The sequence below is a fragment of the Paramisgurnus dabryanus genome, chromosome 8 (genome assembly GCF_030506205.2).
Source record: "Paramisgurnus dabryanus chromosome 8, PD_genome_1.1, whole genome shotgun sequence".
Classification (NCBI taxonomy): Eukaryota; Metazoa; Chordata; class Actinopteri; order Cypriniformes; family Cobitidae; genus Paramisgurnus; species Paramisgurnus dabryanus.
Genome location: NC_133344.1, coordinates 16,146,842 through 16,161,434, shown reverse-complemented (window position 1 = coordinate 16,161,434; position 14,593 = coordinate 16,146,842). Strand labels below are relative to the sequence as shown.

At 38.3% G+C, this 14,593-nt stretch overlaps 1 protein-coding gene across 1 annotated transcript in view; it reads right to left on the bottom strand.

Annotated features, from left to right (window-relative positions):
- col4a4 (collagen, type IV, alpha 4) overlaps nt 1–14,593 on the bottom strand; it is a 58,568-nt gene that overhangs the window by 5,520 nt on the left and 38,455 nt on the right. Inside the window, exons 16-40 of the mRNA XM_065280675.2 lie at nt 13,565–13,609; nt 13,391–13,444; nt 13,205–13,265; nt 12,973–13,077; nt 12,742–12,840; nt 11,598–11,660; nt 9,719–9,808; nt 9,199–9,359; nt 9,039–9,111; nt 8,844–8,950; nt 7,951–8,134; nt 6,560–6,628; nt 6,377–6,484; nt 5,061–5,279; nt 4,811–4,972; nt 4,556–4,723; nt 4,332–4,475; nt 4,130–4,237; nt 3,691–3,872; nt 3,481–3,544; nt 3,260–3,334; nt 2,904–3,011; nt 685–792; nt 482–553; nt 198–326 (exon numbers count right to left, since the gene is read on the bottom strand). Coding sequence (XP_065136747.1) covers nt 198–326; nt 482–553; nt 685–792; nt 2,904–3,011; nt 3,260–3,334; nt 3,481–3,544; nt 3,691–3,872; nt 4,130–4,237; nt 4,332–4,475; nt 4,556–4,723; nt 4,811–4,972; nt 5,061–5,279; nt 6,377–6,484; nt 6,560–6,628; nt 7,951–8,134; nt 8,844–8,950; nt 9,039–9,111; nt 9,199–9,359; nt 9,719–9,808; nt 11,598–11,660; nt 12,742–12,840; nt 12,973–13,077; nt 13,205–13,265; nt 13,391–13,444; nt 13,565–13,609 — 2,758 coding nt within the window. The remainder of the gene's footprint in view (nt 1–197; nt 327–481; nt 554–684; nt 793–2,903; nt 3,012–3,259; nt 3,335–3,480; nt 3,545–3,690; nt 3,873–4,129; nt 4,238–4,331; nt 4,476–4,555; nt 4,724–4,810; nt 4,973–5,060; nt 5,280–6,376; nt 6,485–6,559; nt 6,629–7,950; nt 8,135–8,843; nt 8,951–9,038; nt 9,112–9,198; nt 9,360–9,718; nt 9,809–11,597; nt 11,661–12,741; nt 12,841–12,972; nt 13,078–13,204; nt 13,266–13,390; nt 13,445–13,564; nt 13,610–14,593) is intronic.

Here is a 14,593-nt window from a genome sequence, read left to right as displayed (position 1 = left end):
CACATTTTCTAAGTTGACAGAAGCACTGGGGACCCAATTATAGCACTTAAACATGGAAAAGTCAAATTTTTATGATATGTCCCTTATTAGTAAAGCAGCTCTCCTAAACCTAAACAGAATAAAACCCTAATCTTTAATTCTAATCCACTGCCCTCAGTCTTCTTAAAAGAGTTCAAGAGTCTATGCGCTGGACGTACCTTGAACCCCATGCTGTCCTCTAGGACCGGGGATACCTGGTTGTGATGTGCCTTGCAACCCTGGATCCCCTCGAATACCCCTATCTCCTGTTGGTCCTGTAGGTCCTGCGTCACCCTTTAAACTTAACCCTAAAAAAAGAACAAAAGAGAGAGAAATAGAAGCATGAAAATATTTCAAACAGGTAATAACAAAACTTTACAAACACAATGCAAATATCTTCCTCATTGCAGAAGGATGACAAGGTCCTAACTTAAACCCCATCCCCAATGCAAATATCACTTACCCCTGGACCCCACTTCACCCTTGATCCCCTTCAGGCCATTTAGCCCATGTAGCCCCGGTTGCCCTGAAGGTCCTGTAAGTGAACAACAGACATACAGTATTGACTATCAAAAGATCAGCTGAATTTAAATTAAGTATATGACTTTTGTAGTTTTAAATTAAAGGCATCAACAATTTGGCTGTGAATTCCTTAAATATTCAAACCTCTGAGGCCAGGGTTTCCTATGTTTCCATTAGGGCCTGGTGCACCAGGAGGCCCCGGAGGACCTTCCGGACCATGCTTTCCACATGGACCTGAGGGTCCAACTACACCTAAAAAAAGTGATACCATTTGAGAAAGTGTTTTTATGACAGATACTTTCCTATCTGCAATAAGGAAATCTAAAGAAACGATTAATTTATTAACCCAGATGGAACATACAGGTTGACCACAGCTGTGTCCGAAATAGTTCCTTTACCATTTATACAGTGCACTGTTTGACAAGACCAAAACATCCAAATTAATTAATAGACTTTATTGGGTGCACCCATTTAAAGGTGCAATTTGTAAGATATTTATGGTAAAATATCCAAAAACCACTAGGCCATATATTTTGTCCAACTGATTTCTATCAATATCTGTAATGTTTTCAACTACTTGTAAATCGTGAGAAAATTGCCATTCAAAACATTGACACAGGGCAGTGCAGTCTCCTGTCAATAACGTTAATATCCACGTGACCCTTTGTTACCGCCTTTACTGACATAAAAAGCACATGACAACAGTGTCGTGTACAAATGCAGAACAGTACTGTCAATACATTGTGAAAAATCATTTTAGATTGTAAGGTTAACACACCATCGTATTTGGACTCGTACTGTAACATCTATGACTAACAATTTCGTTTTGAACATCAAATATAACCTTACTTAATCAAACCCAACATTTATAAGACTTGATTACCTTATGCTTCAGAGCGACATTAAAGGAATAGTCCATTTTCTTAAAAGAAAAATCCAGATAATTTACTCACCACCATGTCATCCAAAATGTTGATGTCTTTCTTTGTTCAGTCGAGAAGAAATTCTGTTTTTTGAGGAAAACATTGCAGGATTTTTCTCATTTTAATGGACTTTAATAGACACTAACAATTAACACTTAACTCAACACTTAACAGTTTTTTTCAACGGAGTTTCAAAGGACTCTAAACGATCCCAAACGAGGCATAAGGGTCTTATCTAGCAAAACGATTGTCATTTTTGACAATAAAAATAACAAATATACACTTTTTAAAGCACAACTTCTCATTTAGATCCGGTCGTGATGCGCCAGCGTGACCCCACGCAATACATCATGACGTCACAGAGGACGAACGCAAAACTCCGCGCCAGTGTTTACAAGTGTGTTGAAAGAGGACCGTTCCGACGTTGTTGTATGTCAACTGATACTAATTAATGTCTTTGTGTCAGTTTATTGTTTACAATGGTACGCAAATGTGCGTTTTAAATATGTAACACTTGACCTCCCTACGTCACTATGCATTTACATTAGGTCACGCTGGACTGACCTAGACGAAAAGTTGTGGTTTAAAAGTGCATATTTTTTATTTTTCTTGTCAATAAAAACAATCGTTTTGCTAGATAAGACCCTTATGCCTCGTTTGGGATTGTTTATAGTCCTTTGAAACTCCGTTGAAAAAAACTGTTAAAGTGTTGAGTTAAGTATTAAATGTTGGGCTCTATTAAAGTCCATTAAAATGAGAAAAATCCTGCAATGTTTTCCTCAAAAAACATAATTTCTTCTCGACTGAACAAAGAAAGACATCAACATTTTGGATGACATGGTGGTGAGTAAATTATCTGGATTTTTCTTTTAAGAAAATGGACTAATCCTTTATTCAACGTCAATTGTTGTTATTGCCGTTTTGTCGCCATCTAGTTCCGAATTCTACATATTCCATCTTTAATCTCATGATGTACAGCAATAACAAGCGTACAACAGATGTACACTCATAGCTGCGCATTTGATCAATTCCAGTGTCCCGACACAAGATGTCGCTTACAGCGTGTCCTATGCACTCACGGTACATTCAACGTTAACGCTTGACGGAAGACTTGCATAAACATAAATGGCTGTCCCCACAAAAGGCAAAAGTGATGCGACGCCGACGGATCCACAATTCAGTTTGGCAACGCATGACGTCACCCATTCAAAGTAAATGAGAAGCGTTAATGCTTACAACCTGTGTGAATGTCCCGTTAATGTCCACATTCACTTGTTTTCATTTACTCCTATATTGATGGCTAATAAGTAGTGTAGGGAATAAGGGTATAAGAATCAATTTCGGGGACAGCCTATTTTTAAATGTTAGAAGTGCACATGTACAAACAGTATTTTAGATCGAACCAAGCATGGACTATTTGGTTACTGATGAATATTTTACCTGGATATCCAGCCAGACCTGTACTACCAGGTGGTCCTGCCAGACCACGGGGTCCATTTGGCCCCTCATAGCCAAGGTCACCCGGATCTCCGTTCTGTCCAGATTGTCCTTTGGAGAGAAAGGTATTTCTATTATTTGAGCCAAGTTATTATTGTATACATTTTAATACTTCTGAAATACAAATGTAAAAATAATAACAAAGTGTACAAAAAATACATGCTTACAAGCTTAAATCAACAAGGGTTGTTTCCAAATAAAAGTATGACGGATGAACATCAGTGCTGACGTCTACACCAATTAAACAATGACAAACTAAGCCGACACACATTTATATCTCAAAATTAAGAAATTCACACCTTTCGATCCGTCTTCTCCAGATGGGCCTCTCGCACCGGGCCGTCCTGGTATACCGGTGGATTCACCTTTATCACCTGCTCAGGACAACACAAAAAGAGGTGTTGGACATTAGAGATTTAACACGTGCATAATATTAAATATACAAGCATAGTGCATACTACACTCTGTAACTTTATGTAGGTTGAGTATATACAGGCCAGATCAGATCAGAGTATTGTACCTTTAAGTCCATCGTTTCCAGGGAAACCGGGAGTTCCAGCTATACCAGTCAATCCAGGGTCACCCTACAACATTCACATTTATGGGCTTTCCACATCATTCATTTATTATATTCGTTTCATGTATCTATTTTGTATCCACTAAAAGCCAAAACTCAAACAACTAACTGGATAAAATAACTGATGTGACTTCAAATAAGTTATCCACTCACTGGTTCTCCGCTTTGGCCAGAATATCCCGCAATGCCCGCTGGCCCAGGACGTCCGCGTCTTCCAGGATTACCTGGCTCTCCAGGGGCACCTGGTGGTCCCCGACTGCCACTTTCAAACCCAGGAGGTCCATTAAGTCCTGGATAGCCTGGCTGTCCGGGGGGACCTGGTGTACCCTTATCACCTGAGATATTAAATAAATTAAGTTCTGGTGATGGTGTGGATTATAACAACAACTTCATTTATATCTGTCCATATTCTTCATTCAATGTAGGAACAGGAATGTAGACATTTAAAGATGCTATGCTGGTGCATCAGACCAGAACAAAACTAGCATACAAAAGCGGGAATATTCTGCTTGAGGTTTGCATCTGCTTTAATCATGATTAATTCTGTCAGATTTAGATTTTTATAACAGGTGTAACAGATCGGTTAACTGACCTCTTTCCCCAGGGAAACCAATCTCTCCATTACGTCCTGGTGGCCCAACCGGGCCCCTCACTGGAACTGTGATGGTTTCTCCCGGAGGTCCTGGAGGTCCTCTGGGTCCTGCAATACACAAAAATCCAAAACACATTTGGTATCTTAAACTGACACCCCGACTTGTGATCTTGGCAAAATACGGTATTATGTTTTAAAATACCTTTCTGGCCCTTGTATCCGTTTTCCCCCGGGTAACCTGGATTCCCATCAAGCCCCTTTAATCCTTTTGGTCCAGGGGGCCCCGGAGGGCCAGTCATTCCTGGGTTGCCAACACAGCCATTTTGTCCGGGATATCCAGGCAAACCTTACAAGAGAACATTATGTTTATAGATCGGAATCATGTGATCCTCGGAATTCTACTTCCTAGCATCCAAAACATTTTACCCTTTACTCCATTACTCCCTGGAATTCCATCGTTCCCTGTTGGTCCTGGAGGCCCCTGAAGTCCAGGGAATCCTGGAGAGCCTGGGGTACCAGGGCAACCTGGGCGTCCTTTGGTTCCAACACCTGCAGGTCCTAATTCACCAGGTGACCCTTTTTCTCCAGGAGAGCCTAACACACAAAAAATACCAACTCACAAGTGGCAATTTAATTTCTTTACAGGTAAAACACTTTAGTGATTAAGCGTTTCCTACTCACCTTGCCTGCCAGGGTACCCAGGTGGTCCAGTCTGGCCAGGTGGACCAGGGTCTCCTCCATCACATCGCTCTGGTCTGATGCCTGGGCGACCAGGTGATCCCATTTTACCATCGAATCCCCTTGGCCCTTTTTTACCAGGAGATCCAGGAATACCCAATATACCTGCAGAAATACAAGCATTGTTATATCAATGAATTTTCACAAATACCAGCATCATCTTAAACTCTGCTGTTTGGTGCAAATGTTGTACCCTCCAATCCAACTGGTCCTGGTGGTCCAGGGACACCTTTGGGGCCCGGTCTTCCATCAAGCCCACGGGACCCTATTGGTCCGGGAGCCCCAACAAGTGAGTCTCCTAAAGACCCTTTAAGACCCTGGGGTCCAGGATTACCAGGTATACCATCTGAGCCGTCAAAACTGTCACCGTCAGAGCCAGTGTCACCTGGATCTCCAATGTATCCCGGTGGACCTATAAAAGGTAAGGTGGCAATGTTTGATTAATATTACTTTCCAAATTGATATGTTCTCATGCATGTTAAAATAACGAAATTATTAAATAGAATCAAAAGAATTTGAAATGAAAAGATTTATTCTTTTAACAGTAACGATAAATATCCCTTTTTCCTTTACATACAAATGTATACATTCTTATACACGGCACTATAAAATGCTAGATTCTGATTGGCCAGTCACGACATTCCAAGGTAAGTTATTCCGAGATAACAACCGCCTGAAATTAATAACACAGTACAGTTTTATATTACACAAAAATGAAATATAAATATGTCTTTTAATAACATATATGACATTATATTTACAAATGATTCAACCAAATAGTGTGTTTGTCACATTTGAACGTCTCGTCTTATCTTAAAACCGAAAGTAAACGTCACAGAAGGTGTGCTTAAAGGAAAACACCACCGTTTTTTTTCTATTTTACTATGTTTAAGTTTAGTTTAGATTAATTAATACATACCTATCTCTTTTCAATGCATGCACTTTTAATCCTTGTACAGCGCTTCTTGAATATGTTCAATGTTTAGCCTAGCTCCATTCTTTCCTATGGCTCCAAACAAAAGTTTTATTTTGTGCCACTATACTTACTCGTGTAACTACTCATGTAACAGTCTTTAAACAGGGAAAACATGGGATTGTTTGGTGGCTTCTAAATTCATCCCTGTTTGGATCCTAAGGAATGAATGGGGCTAGGCTAAATGCTAACACATTCACAACGCGCTGTACAAAGATTAAGTGTATGCATTGAAATAAAGATAAGTATGGATTAATTAATCTAAGTTGAGGTAAGAACATAGTAAAATATTGAAAACAGTGTTGTTTCCGTAAAATTTTTTTTGCAAATAAAACATTTCAAATCAATATTTAAATGTTCCTTACCTTAATTATGAGGTAAATAGCTGTGTAATAAGCGGGATAATGTACAGTCAGCAGGTTGTTATTGCGAAATAAGCCCCTTAAGTGTGATACAAGATCACATTGTCAGAGTTTATTTCTGCGATACAACCTGCTGCCTATACATTATCCCTTACATAAAGTATATATATTTACCTCTTTCACCGTTACTGCTATAATCTCCAGGGTCCCCTTTCTCGCCCTTGGGACCATTTGGTCCCACTTGCCCTTTAAATCCCGGATCTCCAGGCCTTCCTTTACTACCTGCAGAAACATATAAATGTTTAAAATTCTGCCTATGATTGTTTTAATAAAACACAAATATTTTAAACATTATACCTGGAAAACCAGGCGGTCCTTTGTTACCACGGATTCCAGGTGGGGCAGGAGCACAGGGTAGTGTGCTGCCTATTTAAAAAGAAAAATCAAAAATAAGTATTCTTCAAAACTTTTTGAACAAACATCTATGCATTATTAATATAGGGGTGGGCGGGGCAAAAACTAACACGGGGTTAGTTTTAACACGGACTGTTTACATTGTTGCACAAGGTTGAGCATCCAAAAGACGATGCGCAAAAGACGATCTCCCACAAATTATTGGAAGTGTATAATGTTTTCAGAGAGTTTTTGATGAACGAGTGTTTTGGTGGCATGTAAGTATTTTTTTTCATTATATGTTTTTTCGTTTTCTAAGTTGGGTGTGTAAGATACCAAATCCAATGCTATGTCATATTAATCAGTGTCTTGTTGACTAAAACATAGCATCGTTTTGAAATATGTCTGCAGCTCTTAGCAACTTTTTTAGTGAGCTTGAAAATATTTTGTCCCAGCGGGGTTAATTGTAACGCTGTGTTACAACTAACCCATCAGCACTTACGATATGAAAACCGCTAATGTTAGCGTAATTCTTGTCGTTGTTTTAAATAAGCTACACACGAATGATTGCTGGCTGCCAACAAAATAAATGTGACTGTCTTATCAAAAATCTTTTTTTTTTTGTTCATATCTTTAATATTGATTGAAAAAGGTCACGTAAAGATTGAAATCATAATGAAATGAATGGCTAAAATCAGACTTTGTTGCCCATTATCCCAAAATTTGATTTTAAAATTGTAGTATGGTTTTTACAGACTGGGTCACATATAAAAAAATATTTTTTTTGTCATAATTGTGCTGCTTTTTCTCACTTATTTAGACATTTGTATACATTTATAAATGAACTATTGTTAGAAAAGGGCTGGATGAATGAATACAGTGTGGATACATGTCTATTATAGACAGATATATAAACAATATCCACTTCAAGTATAAAGACAAAATAGTATTGAAATATTTGCCTGCAAACTTAATTTTTAGCAAATGTTACAACTAACCCCCTGCCTGTTACAATGAACCCCACCTATGGGGTAAGTTGTAACGTTTGCACTTCTGTCACGTTTGGTGTAATTGTCCAAGAATGGTAAGTACTAGAAACAAACTCCAAATGTTCATTTGTAGCAGAGATGTGTGTGTTGCTTGTATAAAAATATAATTAATCAAACTCAATTATTTTTTGAATGATTGAGCCAAAACCAAAAAGCTTTAGGTTGTGCAACGCTCTCCCCTACTGCTACTTCATCAATAACATTTCTGTGAGATAATTTGATAACCAACAGAACAGAGTTATAAAAGTGTTAGAATATAAAATTATTTAAATAAAACTGAAACTTTAATAAAGCAGTGACCCTTACCACTTGTTCCTTTAGGACCAGGGGGCCCCCTTTGGCCTTCGGGCCCCGGGTCTCCCTGTAGGCCCCGACGCCCAACTGACCCCATAATGCCAGGGCCAGCAGGACCAGTTTGACCTCTGGCACCTTTTGCTCCAAATGAACCTTGAAATCCTCTATCACCCGGCAAACCAAAAAGATTATCTCCCTGGAAAACCAAAGGTTTTAATGATTAAGTGAATAAGCAGTCTGATGTGTACAACGCTACACAAAACTTCACTTTCAAACCATTTTACCCACAAAAAAAATCATTTTTTATGCTGACAGATATGTAAGCAGCCACTAGATGATGCAATGGGCCCTAAATGTTAGTATATAGTAATTTTGAGTATTAGGTCATCATTGTTGAATACAGTCTGTACCAAATTTATTTAAAGGAACAATAAACAACTTTGCCAGTGCAAAACCTAAAAGTACCAATATTAGGATGCTGTGGGCATTGCTATGGTAATGTACTAAGGGACTAGGTTTGTTTTTAGGCAGAGTATTAGACAGAGAAACGCACATACTGACAAAAGATATGAATAGATTAAATGCACTGTAAATAACTTTGGATAAAAGCATCTCTCAAATGCAAAAATGTAATGGAATTGCTACAGTATATATGCACAACCTGGCAAGCACCTCAAATGATGCCATCTAGTGGCTGAAGACCAAACTGCTCTAAACACACAGGCATGAATGATTATAAATTTAAAAAAATCTCATGAATATGTGAACAATGACCATTCCCTGAATTTTGGTATTTTTAAAGTCCTCTGCCTATCAGTTCAACCTTTTACAGTATGTGCCATCATCTGTGGCACACCCATATTTTAATGTCACTGAATAATATTGATTAACACAAGGTGACTGACCACAGGTCCAGGATCTCCAGGATTGCCCATTTTCCCATCAGCCCCTGTCTTTCCGCTATATCCTGCGTTCCCAGGCGGTCCACTGGGACCAATGTTACCCTTCTCCCCTTTGAAAAACAAGCAGAAAGAATAAGTTGGACTGATGGGTGAATTCATTCAAATATTTGAAAATAACAACAAAAAAACACATCTGACCCTTTATGTTTATAAACACATAATCCCCTTTCTCTCCTTTTAATCCTCTGGGACCTTGGACACCTCTGGGACCCTGTCACACAGAACATTACACAAACAAAATTTTAAGAAACGCACATAAAATGGACATATGAGCGTGCACACAAAGGGGTTTACATACTGCTACACCATTTACGCCCCTCAAGCCAAAAGGACCCGGATCACCAGTAGGACCTTGGAGGCCCGGTCTCCCGGGATTACCAGGGAGACCTGGGAATCCTGGAGGGCCACGATCGCCAGGTTGATCACCACTGGGTTTACAAGCACAACCCCCATCTGGACCTGAAGGAACACACAGAGGAACATACAGTGTGTGGAGAAGACGTTTTGCTGCCTCCTTAAGGACACCAATACACACTATACACAGCTTTCTGGATAAAAAGACACTAAAATAATCAGAACCATGGACAGCTCCAAGCAAGAAATTCCTATGAGGATTTCCATAGAAAAAATACAAAAGAATAAAAATATAGGTACATATAAAAAAATAACTTCCTAAATTATTTTGCATGACACCCCTGAACAAGAATATAATCCCTGGCATATAGCTGGTGAATCGGCCAATCACAATCCAGAATATATATTTATTATAAAGCATATGAATACTGTAAAGGACGATATCTTTATGCGTCAAAACTCACCTTTTCGTCCCTTGACACCTTTTATCCCCGCAGGTCCTCTGTCACCAGGCCCACCCACTTCTCCTCGCTCACCAGGAATGCAGAATTCTCCTGTGACAAGTCATACAGTCTCAGCACCATATATTGATTGTAGATATATTGTAGATAATATTGTAAATGATTGTTTATTGTATTGTAATAATGGCATAACCTCACACTTAGTCACACTTATACTGTATGAGTATTTATACATTTTGTTACACATGCTGACACAGTAATGTGCTGTATAAAATGGCATTGACAGGTAAAAAGTTGTCCTCACCACAACCTGTTGACTCGACACACATGATGAGACAAACAGTGATGACACCAAACAGGTCGGACAATACAACATAAAAGCAGGCAAACAGAAATTGATGACATGCTTTGAAAAACATACAATGACTTCATTGATATGGACACATATGTACATTATCAATAATGTCAATACAATTAAACTAAGTTAGTAGTTCTCTACTAAACATGCAAATTGTTTTACTAATACTAATGTCAATTACAAACCAACATAAAAGACAGACAATCATAAACGAGACATCTTAAAGGTTAACAAATGCACTATGGATTAGTAAACAATAGTTGCTAAATCTATTAATCTTTTCCATTGGTAATCAATGGTTTAGTCTTTCGCTCGGATGGACATAAGCACATTTTTTTCATAAGTATGTACTAAAGCAATTTTTTTCTAATTATGCTAATAGCAAACACATTTTTTACATTGTGTACAAGTGACTTACAGTGCATGTGTGTTCTCTGAGAATTTAACCCATAACATGTTGCACTGCTAATGCAATGATCTACCTATTGAGCTACAAAAATATTGTGTGATGCAGCCAATCAGAACACATTTAATGTTCAACATAGACAAGTGATGTGATTGTCAAGTATTTTCATACTCGAAATGTGACCTCTGCATTTAACACAACCCAATGAGAAGTAAACACACACTGCAAGCCACATACACACACACACGCGCGTGCTCCTGGAGCAGTGGGAACCTATAACTGCAATGCCCAGAGACCAATAGAGACAGAGCTCAAGACATCATAACCTGAAAACCACGCCCACCAGGGGGCAACAATCCATCCGTCTCCATTGACTTTGTATTGCGAGGGGCTGCCTCCTTGTCATTTCGGGCTTATAACAAAAAACAGAATAATGCCTTAAAGCTGATGTGTGACAATATGTACAGCTAACCAGCCAAAATACCCAGAAATACGTTTTTATAAGCTGTCGACCCCAAAAAAACGAGCGTTGAAAGACACAAAAGTGGAAACAGGCAACTTTTCATAGTACTCCTATTAGTAGAACTGCCTCCACTAGGGGGAAAAGTAGTCGGCGATCCACTTTTTTCTCCTTAAAGGCTGGGTTTTACGGCTCGACAGCTTATAAAAACTTATTTCTGGGTTTTTTGGCTTGTTAGCTGTACACCTTATCACACAGCAGCTTTTAGGCATTATTCTGTTTTTTCTTATAAGCCAGAAATGACAAGGAGGCGGCCTCTCGCAATACAAAGTCAATTGAGACGGTTGGGTTGTTTCCCCCCGGTGGGTGTGGTTTTCAAATTAGCATAACTGCGCTCTGTCTTTATAGGGGGCCTGTGCCATGCTTAAGGTCATCACAGTCGCAACCTGCTCAAACTAGGACTCTCTAACAATAAGGCCACGACTGCCCTGCTTATATACAGGTTATGCAGACTAAGATTTTGAACTAGTGAGATTTCGCTGTAGGCAAGGATATCTCGTGTGATGCAGCAAAACATTTACTGAATCTCACATTTCCTACTGGTTGGGACATGGTGTAAAATAAAGGCAATAAATAAAATGTAAGAGAAACTCCTCACCAGGAGGGCCAGCATTTCCTCGATTTCCTTTAGGCCCTGGAGGACCCTGTTTCCCAGGTTCCCCTGGTAGAAAAATAATAAAAAAATAATAATTACTTTCATTAAAACGTATTGTCCCAAATAATGCCTTTCAATAAATAACCCCTCAATACCCCTGATATTAAGGACCCACCGATATGATTATTATTTTTGGCAACTATTGGCCGATACCCGTATTAAACACTTGTATACAATACTATACAGTTGGCCTATTACCTTTATTTCTGCATACAATTATTTTGAATGAACATGGATTGTATGTATTTAACATTCAACTGACCAACATAATAATAAGAGAGGCACAAACTAAGATAAAATTTTGGCGATTTTTTTGTCTTTTTTTGAGATTTTGAAAAAAGCCCAGACCGCAGACGTTTTTCAAAATACTCTTACTCTGACCGCATGGCTCACATTAATGAGGAATCTCTTACGTGATTAACTACGTGATTTACTTTTTTCCCATTGCACGTCTGACAAACTATAATTTTTACAGATTTTATTTTGTTTTGGGAAGTATTTAATTATTTTGATATTTTTTTTAATGCTGGATTATGCAACAGAAATGCAACGTATTTCCTTCACACAGTTAATTAATAAACAATCGGTATCGGCCTTTCTCGTGCTATTGCCGATATACAAAACACAAGCAAGATTTAGCAAGTATGCAGGGGAATCAGATGTAAAAAAAATCCTTATTCCTAATATTCCCTATTTCCTTAATCCTACATTTTGTATTATTTAGAATAGATCATGTATATGGCCAAATAACGTAAGGTACTATGCGTAAAAAACAAAACAAAAAAATACATAATGGACTTTCACAATGTTATTTTACTTGAGAAAACATCATATTCACATAAAACTTACTTTTTACAAATAAAATAGATTGTTTTTATGATAATGACAATTCATGGAAGATTCATTGTTACATCTGTGACTTAGATTTTAAAGAATAACGATCTGTAGTTCCTTTACCTTTAAGAGGCCATATGAACAATGTCATGCTCAAATTCTTTTTTATGTATAAAAAAGACCGGCCCACCGGAAATTCTCCCGGTGCTGCTGAATAGTCAATCCAGGTCAAACATGTCTAGCATCCATTTACCTGGAGTGCCATCTGGGGTGTTGGAGTATACTCTTCCTCTTGCCCCTTTTTCTCCTTTGAGCCCATTGAGACCCATAAGACCCGGTTCACCCATCCCACCTAACAACAGAACAATCAAAGAGAGAGAGAGAGAGCTAAGAAAAGACATGCTCTATGACGGTTCAAATGTGTATATGCGATGAAGACACAACATTATTTAAAGTTAGAAAAAACACATGCATAGGCACACACCTATTCCAGACGGCCCAAAAACACCAGGTGGGCCGGGTATACCCATCATTCCTCTGTCACCAGGTGGTCCGGCAACACCAGGAGGGCCTGGATCTCCAAACGGTCCTAGAGCAGGAATGCAAATGTGCCAAAAATTACATGTCTACAAGATAAAAAATTTGCTTGTAAACAAAATCCTGTGAATCAATGTCAATGTGAACTCAAATGTCAATACGGAAACATCCTGTTGCACCTTTTTTATTGTTGGAAACATACTCCGGATATCCTTTAGGTCCGGGATCACCTGGGAATCCCTGTCACACATTTAAATAAGCAGTGCGTGTAAATGAATTACTATAGACTGCAGGTATCAATGTATCACTTTATGCAATGGACAAGAGTCAAACGGTGGTACATTTCACAGAAAATTGGGTCTGACCTTTAGTCCTGGGTTGCCATAAAGACCAGGAAGACCGTTTTCTCCACGCTGGCCCTGTATAAGCAGATAACAATTGTTTAATATTTTATACCATGTCCATGCTATTGGTCAACTACCCACATACATACACAAGCACATAAATACATAGAAACACACACTTGAAATAAGATTTACCTTAGGTCCTGGAAAGCCTATTCGACCAGGATAACCAGGAATGCCCTATGATAATTTCAAAAAAGAGGCTGCATTACAATCCTTCTACAATGCCATTTTACATAAACAACACTGATGGTTATCAGTTATGATTGGTTGGTATAGGATGTTATGATCAGACGTGTGGAATGTTATGATCGGTTGGTATGGGATGTCATGATCAGACGATTTGCAACAATATGATTGGCTGGTATGAGATGTTATGATCAGATAATTTGCAATGTTATGATTGGCTAGTATGAGATGTTATGATCAGATAATTTGCAATGTTATGTTTGGCTGGTATGAGATGTTATGATCAGATAATTTGCAATGTTATGTTTGGCTGGTATGAGATGTTATGATCACATAATTTGCAATGTTATGATTTGCTTGTATGACTAGATATGAACTGATGATTTGAAACTTTAAGATTGGTTCACATGGAAAGTTATGACGTTTTGGAATGTTATGATTGGTTGGTATAGGATGTTATGATCAGATGTTTTGGAATGCTATGATCGGTTGGTATAGGATGTTATGATCAAACTGAATGTTATAATTGGTTCGTATGGGATGTCATGATCAGATAATTTGCAATGATATGATTGGCTGGTATGAGATGTTGTTACCAGACGTGTGGAATGTTATGATTGGTTTGTATGGGATGTCATGATCAGATCATTTGCAATGTTATGATTGGCTGGTATGCGATGATATGATCAGATAATTAGCAATTTTATGATTGGCTGGTATGAGATGTTATGATCAGATGTGTGGAATGTTTTGATTGGTTTGTATGGGATGTCATGATCAAATATTTTCCAATGTTATGATTGGCTAGTATGAGATGTTATGATCAGATAATTTGCAATGTTATGATTGGCTGGTATGAGATGTTATGATCAGACGTGTGGAATGTTATGACTAGTTTGTATGGGATGTAATGATCACATAATTTGCTATTTTATGATTGGCTGGTATGAGATGTTATGATCAAACGTGTGGAAA